Below are 22,400 nucleotides of genomic sequence, written 5' to 3'. Positions count from 1 at the left end.
GAAGGAAACTACAAATCCCGACATGCACTATTAAGCGCCTGACTTGCTTCGGTACAAAGGTCTCAAGTTTGTTGCTCGCCCAGGAATCCGAAGGAGGACTTGCCCTTGCTGCTCTAAAGTAAGATTTCCTAATATTTTTTAAATGACACTTCAGACTGGGAAGGGGGAGGTTTCGATTTTGTTTTGTTTTGCAAGTTACCTATTTCAAGATTAATCTTAGCAGTTAGATCAGGATAAGGGTGTGTTTTTCACAAGTTTGATACTCTGGTATATGTAAGTTTCTCAATGTGGTTTTATTGAGAGTTACCTCATTTTACCATTTCAGGTCACTTTTGCAACTCATTTGCCCAAATAAATTCATTTTAGTCTGATAGTGTAGTTTATGGGAACAGTAGGCTTTGGCCCCAAAATTTGGTTCCAGAAAGACAAGGCCCGCGAGGGAGAGATTCCAGAGTGAGCGAAGCGGCAGCTCTGCGCTTCAGCAGTGGTTCAGCTAACGCCTGTCGGGGTGCCAGAGGTTCCTGGGGAGACTGGTACCGCCTTAAGTGCCATGAGCCTAAAGCCGGCAGCGACAGGTGCAAAACAAGAGCTTCCTCATACACCATGCCCAGGACTGGGGGAGGGGGGCATAGTGGAGTCGCTTCCTTTCTAAAGCATGTATGAGTATATCTCTCAGCTCTTTACGTGTTTAAAGTGAAAATGTATCACTCGTGTGAGAATAAAGGGAAAACAAAGCCGTGAAAGTCCCCGGCATCGAGTAGGTCAAGCACGTAAAAGCTCGGCCGCCTGGGCGCGTAACGAATGCAGACTTCGTCCGAGAGCTTGAACGAAGCTGGAAGCGGGTTCCCTGGAGCCGGTTTCGTCCAGCCCTCTGGGAAGCAGAACTGCGAGCGGAGGGAAGCGTGCGCGTTACTAGGGGAGATGCGGGTGTGGGAGAAAATGAGCGGCCGTCGGACCCCCAGGGAGGCCCACCCACCGCGGGGCCGGGAGCTAGGGCCGCGGGCTGGGCGGGCGTGCAGCGGCGGGAGGGTCCAGCAGACGGGGGTCCGCGCGCTCCCTCCCTGGCCTCCGCGCACAGCCCGCGCGGCCGCGTGCGGACCCTAGGGGGCGCCAGCGGGCGTGCGGAGACCCCCGCGGTCTTCTCTCGGACCTGCGATCCGGAGGAGGCTCCAAGCCCGGCGCAGCCCGCATAACCCTCCGGAGGTGGCGCACCCTGACCAGGCCCAGTCCCCCGTCTGAAACGCTGCTGTCGTCCGGCCCCGTCTCCCATCCCCTCCCTCTGTTTCACCGCAGGCTCTTCAGGCCCCACACGCTCTCCCAAGGAAGCCGCCCGCCCCTCGGGTCGGCTCCGCAGTGGTCCTTCTACAACACGTGCCTGCTTGTGTCACACGCTGTCCACAGTGCCCACTGCTGCCCACGGGAGTAAGCTGGCCCTCAGCATTCCGAGCTTAGATAAAGCGCGGAGGCTTGGTGACGGCAAAGAGCCAAGGTTGGCCGGGAAGAACAGAGATAGGCTCAAACAGAAAGGACTAGGTCATGTGAGTTCTCCAGGCAAGAGCAGCTAGCCACCGGTACCTTATCAGGCAGGTAACTGAGCAGGGTGGTTGCGTAAGGTATCTGTACAGCTACCATTTAAGTGGGCTCCCAGCTTTTCTCTTTATAGAGGCTGGAAAACAAAACTCTCAAATTCCTAGCTTCTGTGGCTAGAGCTGGCCTGCGAAATGAAGGCTGAAATTTCCGAGGAGGGCGTCCTTCTTGAATAGAAAGTGAGGACACTCTGGAAGGCTTATGCTTTTATTTCCCACCACCACCCGCCCCCAAACACCTTTTTTTGTTTGTTTTGCCCGGAATGGGGATGTGATGCCTTGGGACAAAGCAGCCATTGTGTGACTTGTTGTGAGATCAAAGGAACCCATTAAGGGGTGAGAAAACGTACTCAGTTCCTTGAAGACGGGCCGCAGTGGATCATCATTTGACTCTGTGGATCATCATTTGACTCTCAAGTACTCCCAACCCCATCATTAGCCATTCCTCTCATCCTGCAATCTACCGTCCAAGAACCAAATATCTTTTTTCTTTTCTTAAGATTTTATTTATTTATTTGACAGAGAGAGAGCACAAGAGAGCACAAGCAGGGAGAGCAGCAGGCAGAGAGAGAGGGAGAAGCAGGCTCCCCCTGAGCAGGGAGCCCCTACGTGGGGCTTGATCCGGACCCTGGGATCATGACCTGAGTCAAAGGCAGACACTTAACCCTAACCCACTGAGCCATCCAGGCGTCCCAAGAACCAAATATCTTATGCATATCTTATTTTCCCTAGAATTCCTCAGTCCTCCATTCTGAAAGTTACTGCTGATATCTGTTGAAATACTGCATGCTTCAACTTCAGGAGAGGGTCAGCAGCGTTGTGGGGTGAAATCTCACATAGCAAAAGGGTCAGGAGGCCTGCGCTTAGTTCTGGCTCTGTCATTAACTGGGTCTGTGACCTTGAGCGAGTCAAATAAGGGTTCTCATCTATAAAATGGGAGTACTGGACATGATTTGATTTTCCAGCTGTTTTGTTCAATGACTTTCTGAGGCCAACCATGAGATCTTAACAGTGACAAGGAAAAGCCATAGACAATTAATAGTGCAAACCCCAACAAAAGTTTACAGCAGAGAAATCAAGAAGCAGCCCCCACTAGTAAAGACACTTACAATGCCACAGCAGTTTGTATAGGGATGGTGGGGACAATGGTGGTGGTAGTGAGGGGAAGGACTCCAGACCCTGCTTTATCAGTATCAGAGGCTGTCTTTTCTATGTATTCAAGAAACCAAATGATGGATTAAAGTCCAATATCTGTTACCACTTCAGTGGGTTATGCTAAATGTTTTTGATATACTAAGCTAGGTATCTAGAGTCAGCATTCTTGGAGAATTCAGATGATGGGACTATTTGTACAGAAATGCTGTCATTAAGTTCTTAAAGAGTACTTGAACCATTCGTTCTAGATGCCACTGCCCAGGACCATGTGCTAAGCCATTAAACACACGTGTCTAGCTTGAACTGCAGGTTCCATTATGGGTCGACTTGATGGGAAGGTCATCGTCCTGACAGCTGCTGCTCAGGGGATTGGCCAGGCAGCTGCCTTGGTAAGTTATTATCTGTTGTTGTTTGCTTACTAACTTTTGAGGTATTGAATTATGTGGACAGATCCCATGGTTATTTAATTCTGTTCTACCTTTTTTTTCCTTTTTTTAATTTTGTGCTTCTGTTGTCTTAAGTTACAAAAAGAAAAGTCGCTATCCCTCACCCTGGGCAGATGAAGGAATGAACACCTCACATGTTTATTATATGACATTACTGATAACCTCTGACTCTGAGAGACCGACTTCTCTGCCTCAGTTTCTCTGCACTATATTTACTGCAGGGGCCCTACAGGAATGCATAGCTTTCTGAAATTACATCAGTTCAGGCATAGGACTCTAGAGTTACAAGACTATCAGGTTACCTTTACCTTCTAATTTATATCAACTTCTTGCACATTATAACCCCCACCTGAGCTAATTAATGCACTTAAAGCATAGTAGTAGGATATGGTTTGACATTTATGAAAACAGTAATATACTTAGGGGAAAAAGTGTTGGAATAACCCATTTCCTCTTATTATTTGGAATATAATAAGAAATGGAAAATAATAAGAACTTGCTCAGAAATGAAACACAGGCTATCACATCACAGAATAGTATTTTGAGAGGTGCCAGTAACAGAGTCCTAGGTTTTAAAAACATGATTTTATCTGATAATGCTTAAGGGGACAAAGTCAAATGACAAGCACAATGTATGTCATGTTGTTTTAATTAATGATAAAAATAATAACCACGGGAAAGGTGAAGTGAGAGTAGAAAGCTTGAAATTCCACCTGTTTTCTAGGGAAGACAATGAAAATAAGATAAAGGGGGAAAGGCTAACTGACTTTCCACTCATGAGAATGGAATCAAATCAAATAAACAAAGGATTTACTTATACATTGTGTCTCCCAGGCTTTTGCAAGAGAAGGTGCCAAAGTCATCGCCACAGATATCAATGAGTCCAAACTTCAGGAACTGGAAGAGTACCCTGGTAAGCAGGTCGGCAGTGTGAACTTGAGATTCAGGTGCTGAAAGAAAATTCCTTAGCTGCTCAGTTCCACTGGCCTTCTCTTTAGAGCCTGATTCTCTGATAGCAAATCTATATTGTGCAAACCTACAGACAAAAATCTATATATTTAAATGTATAAACAACATTTTAAGATGGATACCTAAAATATTTTATTTATGCAACATGTTCAAGGATTCAATACTCAGTTACAAAATTACATGTGGAAATTTAACAGTTGTTAACTTTTTGTTTTTAAGTAAGCTCTAGCCCAACATGGAGCTTGAACTCAGGATCCCAAGGTCAAGAGTTGCAAGCTCTCCAGCTGAGCCAGTCAAGTACCCCTCTTACAGTTACCTTTTAAAGATGACTTTCCCCTTGAGTGCCTCTCTGTGAGGGAAACACTGTCCAGTAGAAACGTGATGTGAGTCACATGTGTAATTGTCACTTTTTTAGTGGCTGCCTTTAAAAAGTAAAAGGACACAGGTGACATTAATTTTGATAATATATTTACTTAATTCAGTATATCTAAAATATTATAATTTTAACATACACAGTATAAAAAATTACTAATGGAATATTTTACATTTTTTATGCCAAATCTTTGAAACGCATGTGTATTTTATACTTACAGCACATTTCAGCTCAGACTAGCTGCATTTCAAATGCTCAGTAGCCACATGTGGCTAGTGGCTACCATATTGGAGACAGCTCAGCCTTAAAATCACATGTCATGATCAGAAACTGTAAGAGATTAACTTGTTTGGGTGCATACTGCCCCTCACTGCACCACACCGAACCTAATTCCAACATCAGAGGGCTTCCATTGGCATTACTCAGAAAGAAATCAGGACATAGAACTCATTTGAAAGTTAACTGTTTTGGCAAAAAAGAACTGTTTCATGATCAAACACAACTCAGTTCACTGAGCTAGTTTACGGCAGAATTAGACCTTGTTGAGTTATCATTTCAACAAGTCGAAGGGAAGCTGCTCTCCTAGAAAAGCACAAAGCAAAGGAAATTCTTCTGAAACTCAATTTTAGTCTTCCCCTTCTTCATTTATAATCTTTCTTTTCTGTATTCAAAAGGGAAGAATAAAATAAACCATATGTTTTTAAAAATCATAAAAATGAGTGTTTCTTTCATTAAAGCGTATTTGTTGGTTTAGGGTTTCTTGGGGTTTTTTTGTTTTTTGGGTTTTATTTCAGTAGCTAGTACAGTGTGTCTTTCTCAGACCCCACGCTAGATCTCTCATGGTTAGTGTTTTCATCTCTTCTTCCGGCCTCTCGTTTCTTTTTGCAATTTAGTCCAGAAATAAGGGATGGTACCCGTGACCAACAAGTAAATAAAAGAATTGGCATAAAAGTAAAGGGCACAAATAGAAACAATCTCTTATCCCACTGCCCCTGCCCTTCCCCCTCAGACAGAATTCACAGTGATTCAACCTCTGGGGAGAGGAAGGGCTGGAATGGACCCACTTGCAGGTATTACTGCCGGCTTACTGAGAGGCAGCTGAGACAGAGCTCGAGATGGGGAGGACTTTAAGATTTTTACTAATGAGATTCTTGAGATTCCTAAGACCCTACTAATGGCCAACCATCCTATGAAGCCTAAGTGGACAAATATTACAATCTTCACACTTCAGAACAACTAAATCTTCAAGGCTAAACATTTTTTATGAGTAGGGTAAATCGTGTCCTTTGTTTTATTTCTCAGGTATTCAAATTCGGACCCTTGATGTCACAAAGAAGAAACAAATTGACCAGTTTGCCAGTGAAATTGAGAGACTTGATGTTCTCTTCAATGTTGCTGGGTAATTTATACTTTTTAATTTCACTGTCCTTACAGAAAGTTTTCTATGACTTTTATTTAATAACTTTTGATAATATGACAAATTACTCATCATGAACCAAAATATATTTCTCAGGAAATACAGCTAGAGTTTAGACAGAATTTTTATTCCAAGATTCAGCAAGTGAGAAAGCCACAGAAGTAGACATGGGCTTGAGTCCTAAGGGGAATTATGGTCTCCTCAAGAGATCTGGTATTAATCCAAACCGGTTTATCTTCTTAAGGCTGGTAACGGCTCACACCAACGGACTGGTATGGATGCCCCACTAAGACTTATAAAATAAAATGAAAAACCATTTTCCAGTAGATGTCTTTCAAACAAAGTCTATTTACCAGAAACCAAGTACTCGGCCTGTTGAAATGCAGGTGTTCCCAGTTCTTTGGCACAACACTCTACCCTGTCCTCTACCCCTCCCAAGCTCAGGGTTTCTTACTGGGACCGTGAGCCCCACCCAGCAAAAGGAGTTTCCGTGTTGCACTTCTGCACAGAGCGCCAAGAGAATGGCTTAACTGACCTTGTGAGGGTGGGTACGGAACAGCCGAACCACGTGTGCATGAGGAGAGGCTGGAAGTGGAGCAGCCACGCAGAGGACAGGCAGGGCTGGCGCTTTCCCTGCGCAGGTGTAGCAGGGGAGGTGAGCAAACGGGCGTTTACACAGGAAGTGCGTGACACTCCACTTTCCTATGTAGCATTATACTTGTACTGCTGCACTGATAGAGAAATTCCAGAGCCTTCTAGTACCTGTTTGTTCTTCTTCCTACTCATGTCCCAGCAGACACACAAAGTCTGTCTGTAGTTTGTCGTATGTTACGTTGTGTGGAAATTAAATTAAAGCAACGATTTATGACAAGCTATTTTATAAACTGCTCCTCCCTTATATGAGAATATACTGAGAGCCATGACCAAAAAAAAAAAAAAAAAAAATCAGTTAGGAAGATCAGTTTTTGAACATCAGCGTAGAGCATGTGGTCCTTCCTGCCACATGAAGGGCGAGCAGCTTACTTACGAGTGTGACTTAACAAGGAGTGAAGGTTGCTTGAAGAGTTTTCTTTTGTTGTGCTTCCTTTGCTCACATAGTAATACTCACAGTACTCACATGCATAGACCTGCATGACAGCGACACCTCTTTGCTACCCTGAGATGTGGAGACTGGTTTCCTTGCCCTTTGACCTTATTTCCCTTTGGAAACACTAACTCTGTGCCACTAGAGGGCACTGTTGCTCCTGCAATGGGTGTGAGGGCGGGCATCCGAGCCTCACGTGTTTGTGCTGTGTCCTGCGCAGTGGCTGTCGCCCCAAACCTTTACCTTTCTTTTTTAAAAGAGGGATGTTGTTTTCAAATAAATTTATTTAGCTTACATTTTAACCTCATGTACTAGTATTACAAATTGTTAAGATCTTTGTAAGGAAAGGGTCAGTGGTCTAAGTCAATGTATGACAATAAAAAATGGTAAGGAAATGGAATACAGATCTTGAATGATCATTTTTCCCCACTGATCATTCGCTCTTCCAGTTTTGTCCATCACGGAACCATCCTGGACTGCGAGGAGAAAGACTGGGACTTCTCCATGAATCTCAACGTCCGCAGCATGTACTTGATGATCAAGGCATTTCTTCCTAAAGTAAGGACCACCTCCACTGGATAAGTAGGGCTCCACACCGGGCATCCAAAAAGGGTCCTCACGTGTGCCAAAGAGTGACAGTAGCTAACATAATGACTAACCTGTGCTGAACATTTATATCAAGGCATTTAATATAAATTAACTCATTTAACCTTCCAGTTAAGAAATAGTCAAGAAATATGAAGCACTTTCTATTTGCAGGTCTCCATTCTAGGTGCAGAAGACACAGAACACTAAACAAAGTCCCTTCTATAAGAGAGATCCCATTTTTGAGGAGTGAGACAAGATAATGGGTAATGAGACATATAACTTGGGGAGTGATTAGAAGTACTATGAAGACAAAGAAACTGGGATATCAGTAAAGTCCAGGAGGGCCTCACTGAGAAGCTGGAATTTTCATAGAGCTCCAAGTGAAAGCAGGGAGCTTGCCATTCCGGTATCTAAGGATGAGGGTCCCAGAGAAAAGGACAGCAAGGAGGCATGCAGGGCCAGAAGAATGTGATGTTTATCACATCCACCATACAGAGGGTAAAACTGGGAGGTGAAATAACTTGCCCAAGGCCACATAACTAGCAGGTGGTTAGAGCAGGATCTGAACCCTGGAAGTTGGGCCCCTTCTTGAATTTCAGTGTCTAGGCACATGCTGTCAAGATGGACGTACCCCCATTACTTTTCTGTTCCCTGAGTATCCTCCCTGTGTTCAGCTGAGCCACAGAGGTACCAGGGAGGTGAGAGACAGTGTATGCTAAAGAGAGAGCATTCCTCCTGAGTCTGCTAGCCTTGAATTCCACAGCTTTCACACACCTCATCAATGTTTTTCATTTTATTTTACAAACAAGCTTTAAATGCCTTTTGATATAAAGTGCACACTAGGTGTTCTGGGGGGAGGGGAGTGTAAACATGAAAAACATTGAGTTCAAATGAACTTACAAGCCAATAGTAAGCAGACAGCACAAGCTCAGACAATGAAAGGGGTTGACTGAGTACAGAACCAGCTCAGGCCAAGGTTGACAGCTGAACCCTAGTGAAATCCGGAGGAGCCATTCTTCTCTTCCATCCCAGCTGGATTAGATGACAGACAATCCGAATGCTGCCAACCCAGCACAGAGAAGAGCTTTTTAATGGCAAGGCAGGGCTGATGCTTTGCTCTGAACATTCAATCTAATGTCAGGAAGGATCCAGATGAACATTAAAAGGAAAATTAGGAAAAACTAACTTAGAAACAAAGGAATTTGTTTTAATCTGCTTATTTAGCACCTACAAAGGATCTCTCAGTGGGTCCATGGGAGAACTTGCAAATTCCATGTTGAACTAGCAAATTTTTTTAATATAAATTGCATTTTTTTCTGCTTATTTGGAGTTCATGAGAATCTATGTTATTTGGAACTTGGATTATTTTTTGAAGACTGATCCTAGGGTATGGGAGAGAAGCAGAGGCTATGGTAAAAGGGGAAAGCTTAGGTCACAGCGGGTAAGCTATCACACATGCATAACCAGCCTACTTCATGTCTGGAATGCTTTACAGATATGAGTGAAGGCAGCAGGGGTGGGGTATGGTCCAGTGCAGCTGAAATTTAAACTTGTCAGTAAGTATTAACTTTTGAAATATCGAACACTAATTTGCAAATTAGAGAGTTTACCTATGATTTAAAGCATCTTAACAACAATCCACGTGAGCCAGTAACACCCATTTGTAAAAAATCCCGAGCGATATTAATGACTGGGATGGGCAGTCAGAAGGAGTTGATGCCGCTTATGAAAGTGACAGTAACCAGCCTGACCCCAGATTTCGGACTGTGGCATCACAGCCTGAACTCTGGCCCTCCTTCACCGTGTACCGTGGAAGATGGCACTTGCACTCTACTCTATTTAAAACAAAGGTGAGAAATTACACAATCCCTTCCAGCCCTAATTGTCTGGGATCCTCTGGGTTCATTAATTATGATGCACATTTCCAGTTTAGAACTTTCCAGGGGAAACCAGGATTTGGAGTCCAGGCAGATCTGAAAAGTCAGGTGGTCAGAACACAGAAACACTTATGGAAATTTTTGTTCATGGGTAGACATACTGAAAACCATTCCAAAACTGGAATATGAGTCAAGAGGCAAAGAACAAGCTGAAGATACTGTAAGAAGAGGTCAGTGCAAAATCCAAAGTCAGGGAAGTCTCGGCTATGTGGAGGTTTCCCCCCTTTGCTGTACCTTCGAAGATTCTCTAGCACATACAGGTGCTTTGGCAAGTATTTGTTGAATGAATAAATCAGTCTAGGTTGTCAGTCCAGATAGAGGTCAAACATGGAATCACCAAAGACCCAAGAAACCGAGGTCTGCCAATTTAGGAGCTGAGCTCAGTGGGGACAGAAGAGCTGGGTAAGGGTAGGACTAACTAGATATACAGCCCGAGGGAATTTTCAGAGCTCTTTCCAGCCTCTGCCTGAGTTTCTGGGACCCTACAGAGGAACACTATGTACGAGGCACTTCACTTTATACTCGCGAAGTCGTATTTGCCAGAGAGGCCTGTTGCATGGCGAGCCAGGCAGAGCCTGCACACTCTACCAGCAGGCACTGAGCTGGCGTTGAGGAGACCGCGTGGAGGGAGGCGAGGACGGGGCTCTAGAACCAGCAGACAGACCTGGTTGAATGCACGGCACGAGTGTTAGGGGGCAGCACTAGCATCTCCGAGGTGACTATATTCTAAAGTTTTGTCTGCGGAATTGCTGCGTTTCAGAAGATCAGAGACTGCGCTTACTTCCTAGTTCATCTTTATACATTCAGTTGGGGTAAATGTATTCTATGGGTATTAAAAATGGGTTACATGTGACAATGATAGCTCAATAAAAATGGAAAAAATAAGTAAAAATGGGTTATTTGCAAAGTTAGATAGGAAGGAAAAATGTTAAGGCTTTGTTTTCAAGCCTTGACTAAGTTTCCTGGTCTTTTTCACGAGGACCCATTTCATTACTGTCCTCTTTATCGCATAGACAAACAAGTTGGGTTCAATATTTTCACCCCTGCTGCTGTCCTTGACTTGGTTGGGTCGCCTCAGCCTCCCCTTGCACCCTTTAATCCATCCAACACAATGCCTTAGGTTGTTTTAGACTCTCTGCTCTTGGGTGCAGATAGTAACTAAGTATCAAAACAGAAAGGAGGGGAATTCTATAGGGAGACCTATCATCTTGGCGGCCTCATCCCTGGAAGTCACTCACCACCATTCCTGCACCTCTCTGTCTGAAAGCTGCTGGAGCAACTCACCCCAGCAGAAGTGACTTCTCTCTCTACACTGACTGTTGAGACACTTCCTTTCTGGAAACTTTTTACTTGACTTTCATGGCACAGCACGTCCTGCTTTTCCTTCCTCTGTTCTCTGGTGGTGGTCTTCCACTTCCTCTCAGCAGTTGTTTTAACTCTTTACCACTCTCCGTGTGCACTGTCCCCTCCTTCTTTATGGTCATCCCCCGAGCCTCTGATTTCAATGAGAAGGTAGTGCCCATCGGGCAGGAATGCTGTCCAGCTGTTGCTTCTTTCCCCTGAGCATTCACGGGTCCCCATGCCCCTGGACCTACATGCCCTGGAAAACACACATACGTGTTATGCTTAAGTGTAAGTTCATCTGAAAACATTCTTAATTCATAGCAGCTTTTTCATTCATTGTATTATTCCTTTGGGTCTGGGGCAGGGCCCAGCAGTCTGCACTTTAAACCAGCATCTCAGGGTGCCTGGGTGGTGCAGTCAGTTAAACATCTGACTCTTGATTTCAGCTCGGGTCATGATCTCAGGGTTGTGGGATCGAGTTCTATGTAGGGCTCTGTGCTCAGCAGGGAGTCTGCTTGAGATTCTCTCCCTCTGCCTCTGCCCACTCACGCTCTCTCTAAATTAATTAATTAATTAAAAAACTAGCACCTCAAGAGATTTTGATTCATCACAGTGTATGGACCACCTACTATGTACCGTGTCTAGGAGGACAAAACAGCCACAGACCCTCCTCTTCAGACCTTCACACTTTGGGGGGATTCTGAGGGAGGTGCTGTTAGGAAACACTTCTTCCGTGGGGGAGGCAGGCCTCACTACATGTACCCATTACCACGTCCTGCACTTACTACCTCAACTGTCTCCACCCCTGTTGCCCACAGACATCTCTGCATCTCTGCTTTCATCAGTCTTTTCTGAAGTCACTCCATCAGCTTCCAGTGGGTCTCCCCGACATGGTGCCACAGTAATCTTCGTAGTCCCCAAATCTAGTCGTGCCGCTGCTCTTCATTCGACCCCGCATTGTCACCACCACACTGCCTGCAGGGTGATGCCCAGGTTCCTAAACTTAGCCCCGTTGGCCTCTGCAGCTGCATTCCTCCCACACCTGGCCTTCCAACCAGAGCCATCCCTTCCTACCTGTTCCATGATACAGCCTTTATACATGTGGTTCTTGCTCCTTAAAACACCTTTCTTTTATTTTTCTGACTAATACTCTAGTTTTCAAAAATCAGCCCATCTCTTTCCTCCTTAGGAACCCTCTTCTGAGTGTCCTGAAACCTGGATTGGTCCCTTCCCACCGCCCCATCCCCCTCTGTGGAGGTCTCTGCTGTCTGTGGCTGGGTGCTGGTTATGTCAGCCCCTCCAATCCACTGGCAGCTCTCTATAGGCAGGGAGTGTCTGGACCTAGCATGTATCTGATCATAGTAGGTCTTCAACAAATATGCGTCAAATAAAGTAAGAGTTTTCCAACATCAGGAATACAAAGTAACAATTAATGTTCATTACCTTTCCATTTAGCTCAGAGTTCCTTCTTGGTCTTGGTGATGCTCTTGTGCCAAAGGAAGGTGGTAATCCCCCTGGGAAGTGTTCCTGCCAGTGAGTGCATAACCATGCCATGCATTCCCAACAATGACTGCGTGAGGCTGTTAAGACTGCCTCACAATTCATGTTAATAGCTAATAAGATGCTTCTGCAAACCATAAGTAAATGCAAATCTTTTAAAGAGGTCGTATTTTTGTCTTGCAGAGTGGCATGTTGTGGTTGTTGTTGTGTTTGTTTGTGTTGGCAGATGCTTGCACAGAAATCTGGCAACATTATCAACATGTCATCTGTGGCTTCCAGCGTCAAAGGTAGGTCTGTCTTCCCCTGGGAATCACATAGACTCCCATACCTTCACGAACTGTGGGTTTTCGCAACAAGCATAGCAGAGATTATAAAGCTCACACATAATTTCAAAACCACTTTTTAAAAAATTGATATTAAGTTCCTACTGTCCTTTTTGCCTTCATTGTCAACCAGTCGTAAAAAATAAACATTTTCATTTGCCCTTCCTTGTATTCCTTCTCATGGATATGGAAATGAAAAATCAAGCCAGAAGAAGGAAATATTTATCCATTTAATTAACCAAAAAAGATGTACTGAATACGTGCCCCTCATAGTCCGAAAGGGGGGAGTCATGCAAACGCATGTCTTCTGCAGCGTGATAGTATCACCACACGGGTTTGTGCAAAGCGCTGGCACGATCGGGGGGAGTGCTTCACAGAGTCAGTTGATCTGGGCCCCAAACAAGTCAAGTCCGAGAGCCAGGACTGCAGAGCCAAATGGAGATGACGTCACAGTCTGGCGGGTGCATTTGCGAGTTTCAAATGAAAGAGCCACGCTGAGGTGGGGTCCCTTCCCTCCGCAAGAGCACACGTGAGCCTGCCCGAGACAGGAAGGCAAAGAAGGGCGCAGGCCTCTTGATTTTTTGGTCTGGTTTTTGTCCTGTTGTTCTTTCCTGGTCCTCTTTTGGAATCTGCCCAAGGGTTCTGCCCACCCATGAAAACCTAAAACCACTGTGGTCGCTTAAGTGCGGGTTCTCAACACCTCAGTCTCGACTGAGTTGTGCCAGGAATATTATTTTCCCACATTCAGAAACCGGCCCTCTTAAGGGAGAAAACCCGATACCACATTTTCCAAAGGGTGGGATGGGAGGAAGAGTGACGATGGTTACTGGGGACGGTTACTTCTGTTCCCTTTCTCAAGGAGGCTGTTGTTTGTTCCTTTGATGTTGAGCCTTCCTTTCACCCCCAGGAGTTCTGAACAGATGTGTGTACAGTGCAACCAAGGCGGCAGTGATTGGCCTCACAAAGTCCGTGGCTGCAGATTTCATCCAGCAGGGGATCAGGTGCAACTGCGTGTGTCCAGGTGAGGTGGGCACTACAGGGCTGTGCACCTGTCTTTTCTGACATCCTGGCTGCCACTGTGAAACCTATCCACGGAAGCCTGTTTGCCACGTTATATTGGTCTGGGCTTTTTAAGATAACAGTCCAACAGGGGCAGCTGGGTAGTTCAGTTGGTTAAGCCTCTGCCTTCGGCTCAAGTCATGATCCCAGAGCCCCAGGATCAACCCTGGCATCTGGCCCCCTGATCAGCGGGGAGTCTGCTTCTCCCTCTGCCCCTCCCCCCTGTCATGCTCGCTCGCTCTCTCTCTCTCAAATAGATAAACTAAAATCTTTAAAAATATATTTAACAGTCCAACGGTAGGTTGGGAACGAGATTCTTAGTCATTAGGAATGAACCATGGGTGCAGAGGGTTTAAGTATTCATGTGTGTGGAACAATTCCAAATCTCGTGGCCAAGACCTATAACGGGCCGCAGCTTGGCGTTTGGGAAGCAGACCAGAGATGACCTTGTTAGGGGAAAGATGAGAAGCGGACCATGCTCACAGGACCACAGGAAGAAAGTAAGAGCAGCCTCCCAGAACACAGGGAGCTACTGAGTCTTATCAATCCCCTGGGGTGAGCCGTAAATAAAAAGGAAGGGTTGACACCTTCCTTGACGCTGTCAATGAGGATCAGCACACGCTGGCCTGTGGGAGACACCTGGCCCACCACCCGCTTAGTACACCCAGTCCTGGTTGGACATATCCACACCTGGTTCGCATACACATATTGGCTGTACCCGCACTCCTGCTACAAAGCAGAGGTGAGCAGTTGTAACAGACCAAACGGTTCTCAAAGCGAAAAATATTCCCTATCTGACATTTTACCAAAATGTATGCTGACCTCTCCTAGAAAGGAAAGAAGAAAAGCAGAACTTACTAGACAGAACATTTGATCTGTCCAAACAAAAGCATTCTATAACTTATTTCATAGGAATGACTTCTCATTTTCTTAATAACTGTGGGTATGTCTAGGAAGTAGAAATGCCCTTCCACTGGTTCCACTGACCCAAAATGAATACAGGGAGCCTAAAAAGAATGATTAACCTCTTCTCTGAAAAGGAATTAAATATCACATTTCGAGAATCAAGGTGGCTCTCAGAGGTTCACAACTGGTATTGTGGGGTTGGGGAGAGGAAGCGTTTCACAGTTACCTGTGGAAGTTTTTGAAACCTAAAGTGCATGCCAGAATTTGGGGAAAGAGTTGGGGGATATCGTATGTCGTTTGGAAAGTTCCACACAAGATTTTTATATATTCCACCATGGTCTCCTCTCAGGTTAAAAACCACTGACTTACTAGTTTAAAAGAGGAATACAAAACACCTTTCAAGCGGCAGAATTTCCACGATTGAGGTGTTCTCATTTTTCTTGGACTAGAAAGGAAACATAGGTAACACTAAGAAAAAGGAGGATATAGGCGAGACAGTTTCACTGGGTTTTAACATACCCACTGGTGACACTTGACTCTAGCTATTTTTGGTGCCGTTTGCCCAGTGGAACAAGTGGCAAAATGATTTGGAAAATGTGGTTGTTTTTAGCAGCTGGACTTCTCAGAAGATTGGAAAATATATTCTCAAACTGTCTGGAACGAGGAACTAGCTGTGACTCAAGAGCCAGTCACAAAACAAAACCTGACAAGGAATGAGTGTGTCTGGGATGGCGCTGATGGCAGTATGGTCACAACTTTTCAACACCAGGTTGTGTAGACTGGGGCATACCATGTCAGTCTGTGCCGTGGTCACAGTAGAGTCCAGACAATGGAATTAAGTAGGAAGCGTAGGCTTGCTCTGTAGTTTCATTTAATAGCCATTAATACCAGCCATATGAAAGAGATGACGCTCACTTGTCTAAGTGGTAGGAAGATATCAAAGTTGTAATTTAACTGGATATGAGGGTATTGGTAAGTGAAAGCTTAAGGTGTCTTAAGCATACTCTTGTAGGATCTTGGACTGCTAGGAGGCTGTGGATGAGAGAAATGAGGAAAATATTACTGGAAGCTGGGTACAAGGGAATCTTTGTTATGTGGTTCCAGAAAGTTTATCAACACTATTGCCTGCAGTAATGTGGAAGGTAGAAAATGTTCCTAATGAACCAGGTGATCTAGTTACGGCCGTTTTCTACCCTGAGTGTCAAAAGGGCTGCCCGCTGACCGTGAAATGTGAGAGGAGACAGGTAACCTAAAGAAAGGAGCTGGAACTTCTGACTGAAGTTTCCCACCTTCTCCAGAGAAATGACAAATGATGCTATAATTAAGAAATGGTTTCCTGGTAAACAACCTGATGGCACTCTCAGGACCAGAGGATATGACTGTAAAATAATTTGTTATGACCTTAAGTATCATATGGTTGCCCAGGGGACTGTCAGCCCCCCACAAAAAAGGCCTTCTAAAGAGAATTTACAGATTACATAAATTAATAAAAAATCAGGGCCACTTGCTCTGTGGGAGCTTGAACCAAGCCGGATTTTAAAAATTTTAGTGTCATTCTTACTTTTTTTAAAGTGAAATAATTTCAAATTATATTTTTTATGAAAAACATGAAACTGTGGCTAAATATAGGAATTCGAAACCAATATAAATAGGCAAGATAATGAGGAAAATGTAGAACCATCTAAATTACTGGGGACCATGACAGGCATGGCACTGTCCCTGAGGATCCCGAGAGTGAACCCAGCAAAGAATGGTTTTGAGATCATTAAGGCACCCTGGGTTCTTGTACTGGTGAAGTACTTATATGGATGTCTGGGCCTCTCAGGGTTGTTCTGGGGAGTAGCTAAGATAATACATGTAAAAGTGCTTAAAATCAACAAAGTGTCATGTCAATGTACTGTGACTAAAATATATCATGGGAATGCTGGGCGATTCACCCAGAGTCCTTGCCTCATGTCACAAAGAATTATGATCTGTGTTTTTAAGAATCATAGAAAATGGAGGTGAAATTATCATTCAAAATCAGAGAAGGATTTCACTGATTGCTGTCTCATATGGAAAAGAAGTTTAAAGTTTGTCAGTGTCTTTTTCAGTTTGAGTAATTAACCAAGCTGAATGTCCCCCTTTGATTTAGGAACGGTTGATACCCCATCTCTGCAAGAAAGAATACAAGCCAGACCAAATCCCGAAGAGGTACATCTACTATTCTAAATGTGTTTAAATCTTCTAGTTGAAACGTGTCCTCTTCCTTACCTAGAGTAGACAAATTCATAGAGACAGAAGGGTGGCTGCCAGGAGTTGGGGGAGGAGAGAACAGGGAATTATTGGTTAATGGGTGTAGAGTTTCAGTTTTGCAAGATGAAAAGAGTTCTACAGATCTGTTGCACAGCAATGTGAATGTACTTAACACTGCTGGGCTGTACACTTACGGTTACGATGGTAAATAACGTCGTATGTGTATTTTACCACAGTTTCGAATTTTTTTAAAAAAAGCCCTCCTCTTTAACTGGTCTGATCCAGTGTCTGTAGGTTTTAGCATAACACATAGTTTGAGTAGCTTAGAAATCACCATAGTCCTGCTTGGTCCACAATTACCGATATTAATGATATTCTCATGTATCATACATGATTATCAAGGCAGCACGCCCCTGGTACCTCTATAGACTCCTCTTGCCTTTGACCTCCTGAGGAGGAGTTCACACTTCACCTCACATGACTGATATCTGGGATGGTTTCTGGTCTCAGGCACGGGCCTATTTCCTGAAGAGACAGAAGACTGGAAGATTTGCTACTGCAGAAGAAATAGCCCTGCTGTGTGTGTATTTGGCTTCTGATGAAGTAAGCACTATTCTTCCCAGGGAGTTCATTATCCTCATTTGGCCAGGATTTGCTTATCGAAATAATGTCATGTTACAGAGTTGCAGCATACACATGCCTGGAGGTTGCCCTTAGAAGATAGGGATAAGTTGTGGTTTAATTTGCTCAAAGAAAGACCACGTGATCTGAGCCGCCAACTCTTCCTCATTCAACGCCACACGTCACGAAATCTTGTAGTAAATGACATGGAGGATTGAAAAAATTAAATTGCTCTATTTTCTGAGAGACAATTACTTTCAAATATTATAATTGGGGAAAGCCTGATTAAATGTAAGTCAAGTAATAAACCTCCAAACTTATGAGAGCTTCAGGTGAAATGTGCAGAGAGTTAAACAGACGTAATCATCTCTAGAAGACACGGAATTGGCATCTGGTGTTTTTAGTTTTACTGGTAACTGGTTTAGGGGAATCCTGGTGGCTCTTTTTTTCTATGAATTCTTGTTTGTCGTCACATATGGGAATTCCTACTTCTACTTCTTTCCACTTTGCATCTGTTTAGTAACCAGTTTCTTCCTTAATGGCCATTGTATATATTCTTAAATGGCATACAACTATGAAAGCAGAAACTACGTTTCTGAGGTATAGAGCACAGGAACGTCCCCGTTTTATGGGTTTGCATACTACATGGCCAGGGAACGGCAGCGTACGAGACGAGAGAAGAAAGGGACACAGGCAGGAGTGAGGAGGTGTGTTACTGATGGGTTAGCTCTTCTTTACAGTAACTTGGTACACAGCAGGCGGTTGGTGAATGTGACAAATACAGTGGTTGAAATGTTTTAGTGACAGAAATTACCACTTCTCAGGACTGTTGACAACAGTTTTTAGTAGCTGCGGGAATTGCTAAACAAATTACTAACGGAACAAATTCATTGGCCTTGGTGGTGGTCTCTCTGAATCTTTATCTACAAAAGAGCTCATCTGATTTGGGGGTACTGCTGATAAGCTAAATTGCCCTTGTTTAGCCAGAGCTTAGGTTGCCAAATATTTGGAAATGTTCTGCCTTGAAATGAGCAATAAAAAGACCTTTGGACTTTTAGAGGAACCCAGAAGAGTCCATATGTATAACTGAAGGCTTGCTTTTCAAAAAAAAAAACAAAACTTTGAGGAGTTGCAGTCATTTCTTGGTAAAGTGACTGATAACCCCCTAGTTTATCTACAATGTTTGATCAGTTTTCATAGATTGAAGTTTAAAAATTTCTGTTCTCATACTATGATGTCTTTCCTTCCACCTCTCCATTGTCTCAGGCTTCAAATAAATTTAGAAGAACACAAATTTAATATTCATGCTTAAGTTAAAAGATTTTTAAACCCTGACCACAAGGATTATTTCAGCTTTATTTCTTTGAAAAATGAAAAATTCTATGGAAAAAAGGTAATTTTTTAAAATTCCCTTAGTTTTGACAGATTTGGATATCTGAAACTAGTGCAGAATATTTTTTCATAGTTTAGTAGATGTAGTAATTATTATTCATATAAATTTTAAAAACACATTTAGTGTGCTTCAGCTCCTGAAAATACCTATGTATTTCGATCAACTAAATATACAATATCTTATATAAAAAATTCTGTTTGGTAATTGACATGATTACTTTATGACTGACACTTGATGATGTTCAAAAATTTATTAATGGCATAAAACTCAGCTACTTTAGAATAGTTCTGAATTTCAAAATGAAAGTGTACTATTTTAGCCTATGCTTTATACTAATTTAGGGACTGGCTACATATCACTAAACTTAATTTTCTGATTCTGAGACCAAATACCTGCTTAGAATGTGACATGTACTAAAACACTAGCCGGAAGCCAGTTAACTCCAGGTCACAAGACTATGCAGCAGTTTCAAATCATCCAAAATTTAATTCAGATTTTCCTAAAATGTTTGTTAGGTGAGTGTTCCTATTACCATGAATACATTGTTTAGCTATATCAGTCATGGGAAAATTGAAGAAACACAACCTGTGTTAAACCTGGTTAATTGTTCTGTCTCCTTGTGTTTATCACTGCAGTCTGCCTACATAACAGGTAATCCTGTCATCATTGATGGAGGCTGGACCTTGTGATTTCAATCTCCTTACTGGGAAGGCAGACCCTTCCTGTCTACAGTGAACCTGGTTATGAAGAAAATTCACCCATCATGTCTTTCTTATTAATGACATATTAATGAAAACAAGCCCTTTTTAATGATGTCATTGTTCACAAGAGTCAGATTCTTTAAATATATCAATCTCTAACCTCTTCTGAAATCATTGTGGGAGATGACATAAAAGATAATGAACTCACTGTAAATGAATAGTTTTAAAATAAACCACAATTTGCAAGCATATAAAATTAAAATGTGAATATGAAAAATGGAAGGCTTTTAAGAAAAAGGTATTACTTTGTATTTTACTTCTATTTCAAATTATTCAACTATTGTGTACAATTCTGCATTGGTCTGTACGTGGATACTAATTTTAAAATTTTACACCATTATAAATGAACACAAGAGATAGAAAGGAAATTAGCTTCAGTAACTTACATTAGAAGGAGTTTAGATTCAGAACTATACTATTGATCTGTTATATAAAAGAATAATAATCATCAAGTGTTCATATTTAATGGTGTTATCACTCAAAATTAAGTACTGTTTTCTTAGTTTAAGTAAAAAAATCTTTCTTAAAATAAGCAATGATATTTGGCATGGGCCTAAGAAACTTGTAACGAACTAGCAGTATTGTCAATTTGAGTGATTTTTTTTTTTAGGTTAAGTGTAGGTTTTTTCACCAAATTCCGGGTTAATAGTAAGAGGACATGAAATTTAGAATCAGTCTCTGGATAAATATAAGTGAATCATATAATAGGAAACAAAATTTAAGAAAATAAAAATTTCAAGGGATGGGTAGAAATAGATAAAGAAAATTAAGGAATACAAACTTCCAGTTGTAAAATAAATAAGTCATAGGGATGAAAAGTACAGCATAGGGAATATAGTTAATAGTATTGTATTGTAATAACACTGCATGGTGACCACACTTACCATGGTGAGCATTGAATAATGTATAGAATTATAGAATCAATATGTTGTACCCCTGAACTCAATACAGCATTGTATGTTAATTATAATTCAATTAAAAAAATGATTACAAAGGGTTTTGGCTTTTTTTTCCCCCCCAAGAAAAAGCTTAAGCGGGCAGTCAGTTAAGCATCTGCCTTCAACTCTGGTCATGATCCCGGGGTCCTGGGATGGAGCCCTGCATCAGGCTCCCTGCTCAGCGGGAGTCTGCTTCTCCCTCTCCCTCTGCTGCTCCCGCTGCTTATGCTCTCTCTCTCTCTGTCAATAAATAAATAAAATCTTTTTTTTAAAAAAAGATGTGCACAGTACTGAAGTAATTTAAATACACTATTTATAAAGCTGTCGTTGTCATTTGTATAAAGATGGACTATGCCGAATAAAGAACAATTATTAAAACTTAATACATTTTTGGAAAAATGGAAGTTCCATTAACCAAAGTGATGTCTATTCTGAGCCCTGAACAAGCAAAGCCTCAGGAATATCAATTAGTATGCTTGATGAGTATTTAGGTGATACCTTGATCTTTCACAATGAATGTAGTAGTTTAACTCCCTTCAAGGGGCAAAGATAACTTCAGTATACAAATGGCCTGAAAGAAATTTTTTGGGTATGACTATTAGTTAAGAAAGTATCTAATTTTTCATCTAATAAGAATTTGTATGGAAAATGCCTGTAAAAGATAAATGTATAAAATGATGCCACCTGAACTTCAGTAAAAGATTGCACAAATTCATGATCTGAGCCAATTAAGACATCAAAATAAAAAGGAGGTAATGCCAGTCTGAAGTAAACACCAGAAGAGAGCAAGTCATTGGGGCAGCTGATCATGAAGTGCAATGAGAACTTATCTGTGAGCAGACAAATCATTTATGCCAAAAATACAGCTTGAGTATTAAATGGCTAAAGTTTAAAACCATTCATTTAAATACCTATGCAAGTTATTACCTCAACTGTTAATGTAATTATACCTCATTAAAGATTTATGTGGTCAAGATACCAGAGTCTAGCCTCTTTTAATTTCAAGGATTACTTTATACTTGGGTTAACTGCTGTACACTTTTGCACCTAATTTTAGGGAGATATTTTTAAAAACCACTCTGGAAGCCTTTCTGTTTGTAATATGGTTGCTTCTTTCAGTACTTAGCATCAATATAAAAATATATGAAAGAAAAAAAAAGACACGGAGCAGTGGGTGTTATACACAAATAATGAATCCTGGAACACTACATCAAAAACTAAGGATGTACTGTATGGTGACTGACATAATAAAAAATTATTAAAAAACAAGAAAAAAAAAAGAAAAAGAAAGAAAAAGCTTAAGCAAATTCGTGGATGATAATTGTGTAAGAGATTATTAGGAAGAAGTTTTTTCTTGTTCTTCTAGTCTTAGGGTTTTATGTTTGTTTTTTATTTGTTGCTACCTCAAAAGACCAAACGGTATGATGCACATATAGATAATAAATGAGCACTTAGTCTTTCCTTTTAGAACCTTAATAATATAAATTCATATTAACAAGGAAAATTTTGAAATGGACAATGAAAGGATAACATTTTATGTGTGAGGAACCATTTTACGTGGTTGATGAAAAAGAGTTAAAGAGTTAAAATTGACAGCAAAGGCTATACTGACCAGCATTCCCAAAGAGTCCATTGATTATAAGATTTGCTTTGGGGTTGTGGGCCAGGTATTCCACAACTGCATCACAAATAGCTTGGTTTGTGACCTAGACCAAGTCACCCAATTTACCTTGGATTTTACTTTTCTGATTTATGAAATTAGGGT

General features: G+C 42.1%; 1 protein-coding gene across 4 annotated transcripts; it reads left to right on the top strand.

Moving 5' to 3' along the window:
* BDH2 (3-hydroxybutyrate dehydrogenase 2) lies at positions 1–20,691 on the top strand. Of its 4 annotated transcripts, none has more exons than XM_048211946.2 (10): positions 1–118; positions 3,039–3,130; positions 4,022–4,100; positions 5,832–5,928; positions 7,480–7,588; positions 12,626–12,686; positions 13,630–13,743; positions 16,822–16,880; positions 17,433–17,525; positions 19,572–20,691. In XM_048211946.2, exons 2-10 carry the CDS (start codon positions 3,059–3,061, stop codon positions 19,623–19,625), a joined length of 738 nt encoding a protein of 245 aa, XP_048067903.1. In that variant the 5' UTR covers positions 1–118; positions 3,039–3,058; the 3' UTR covers positions 19,626–20,691. The 4 variants fall into 4 exon arrangements, with proteins under 4 accessions (XP_048067903.1, XP_048067902.1, XP_057165607.1 ...); XM_048211945.2 differs by having other exon boundaries at positions 2,990–3,130; XM_057309624.1 differs by having other exon boundaries at positions 17–118; positions 17,433–20,691.
* The last annotated feature ends 1,709 nt before the right edge of the window (positions 20,692–22,400 follow it).

Source organism: Ursus arctos, unplaced genomic scaffold (genome assembly GCF_023065955.2).
Source record: "Ursus arctos isolate Adak ecotype North America unplaced genomic scaffold, UrsArc2.0 scaffold_9, whole genome shotgun sequence".
Taxonomy (NCBI): domain Eukaryota; kingdom Metazoa; phylum Chordata; class Mammalia; order Carnivora; family Ursidae; genus Ursus; species Ursus arctos.
Note: the sequence above shows the minus strand (reverse complement) of the source record. Positions and strands in the feature narration are given on the sequence as shown.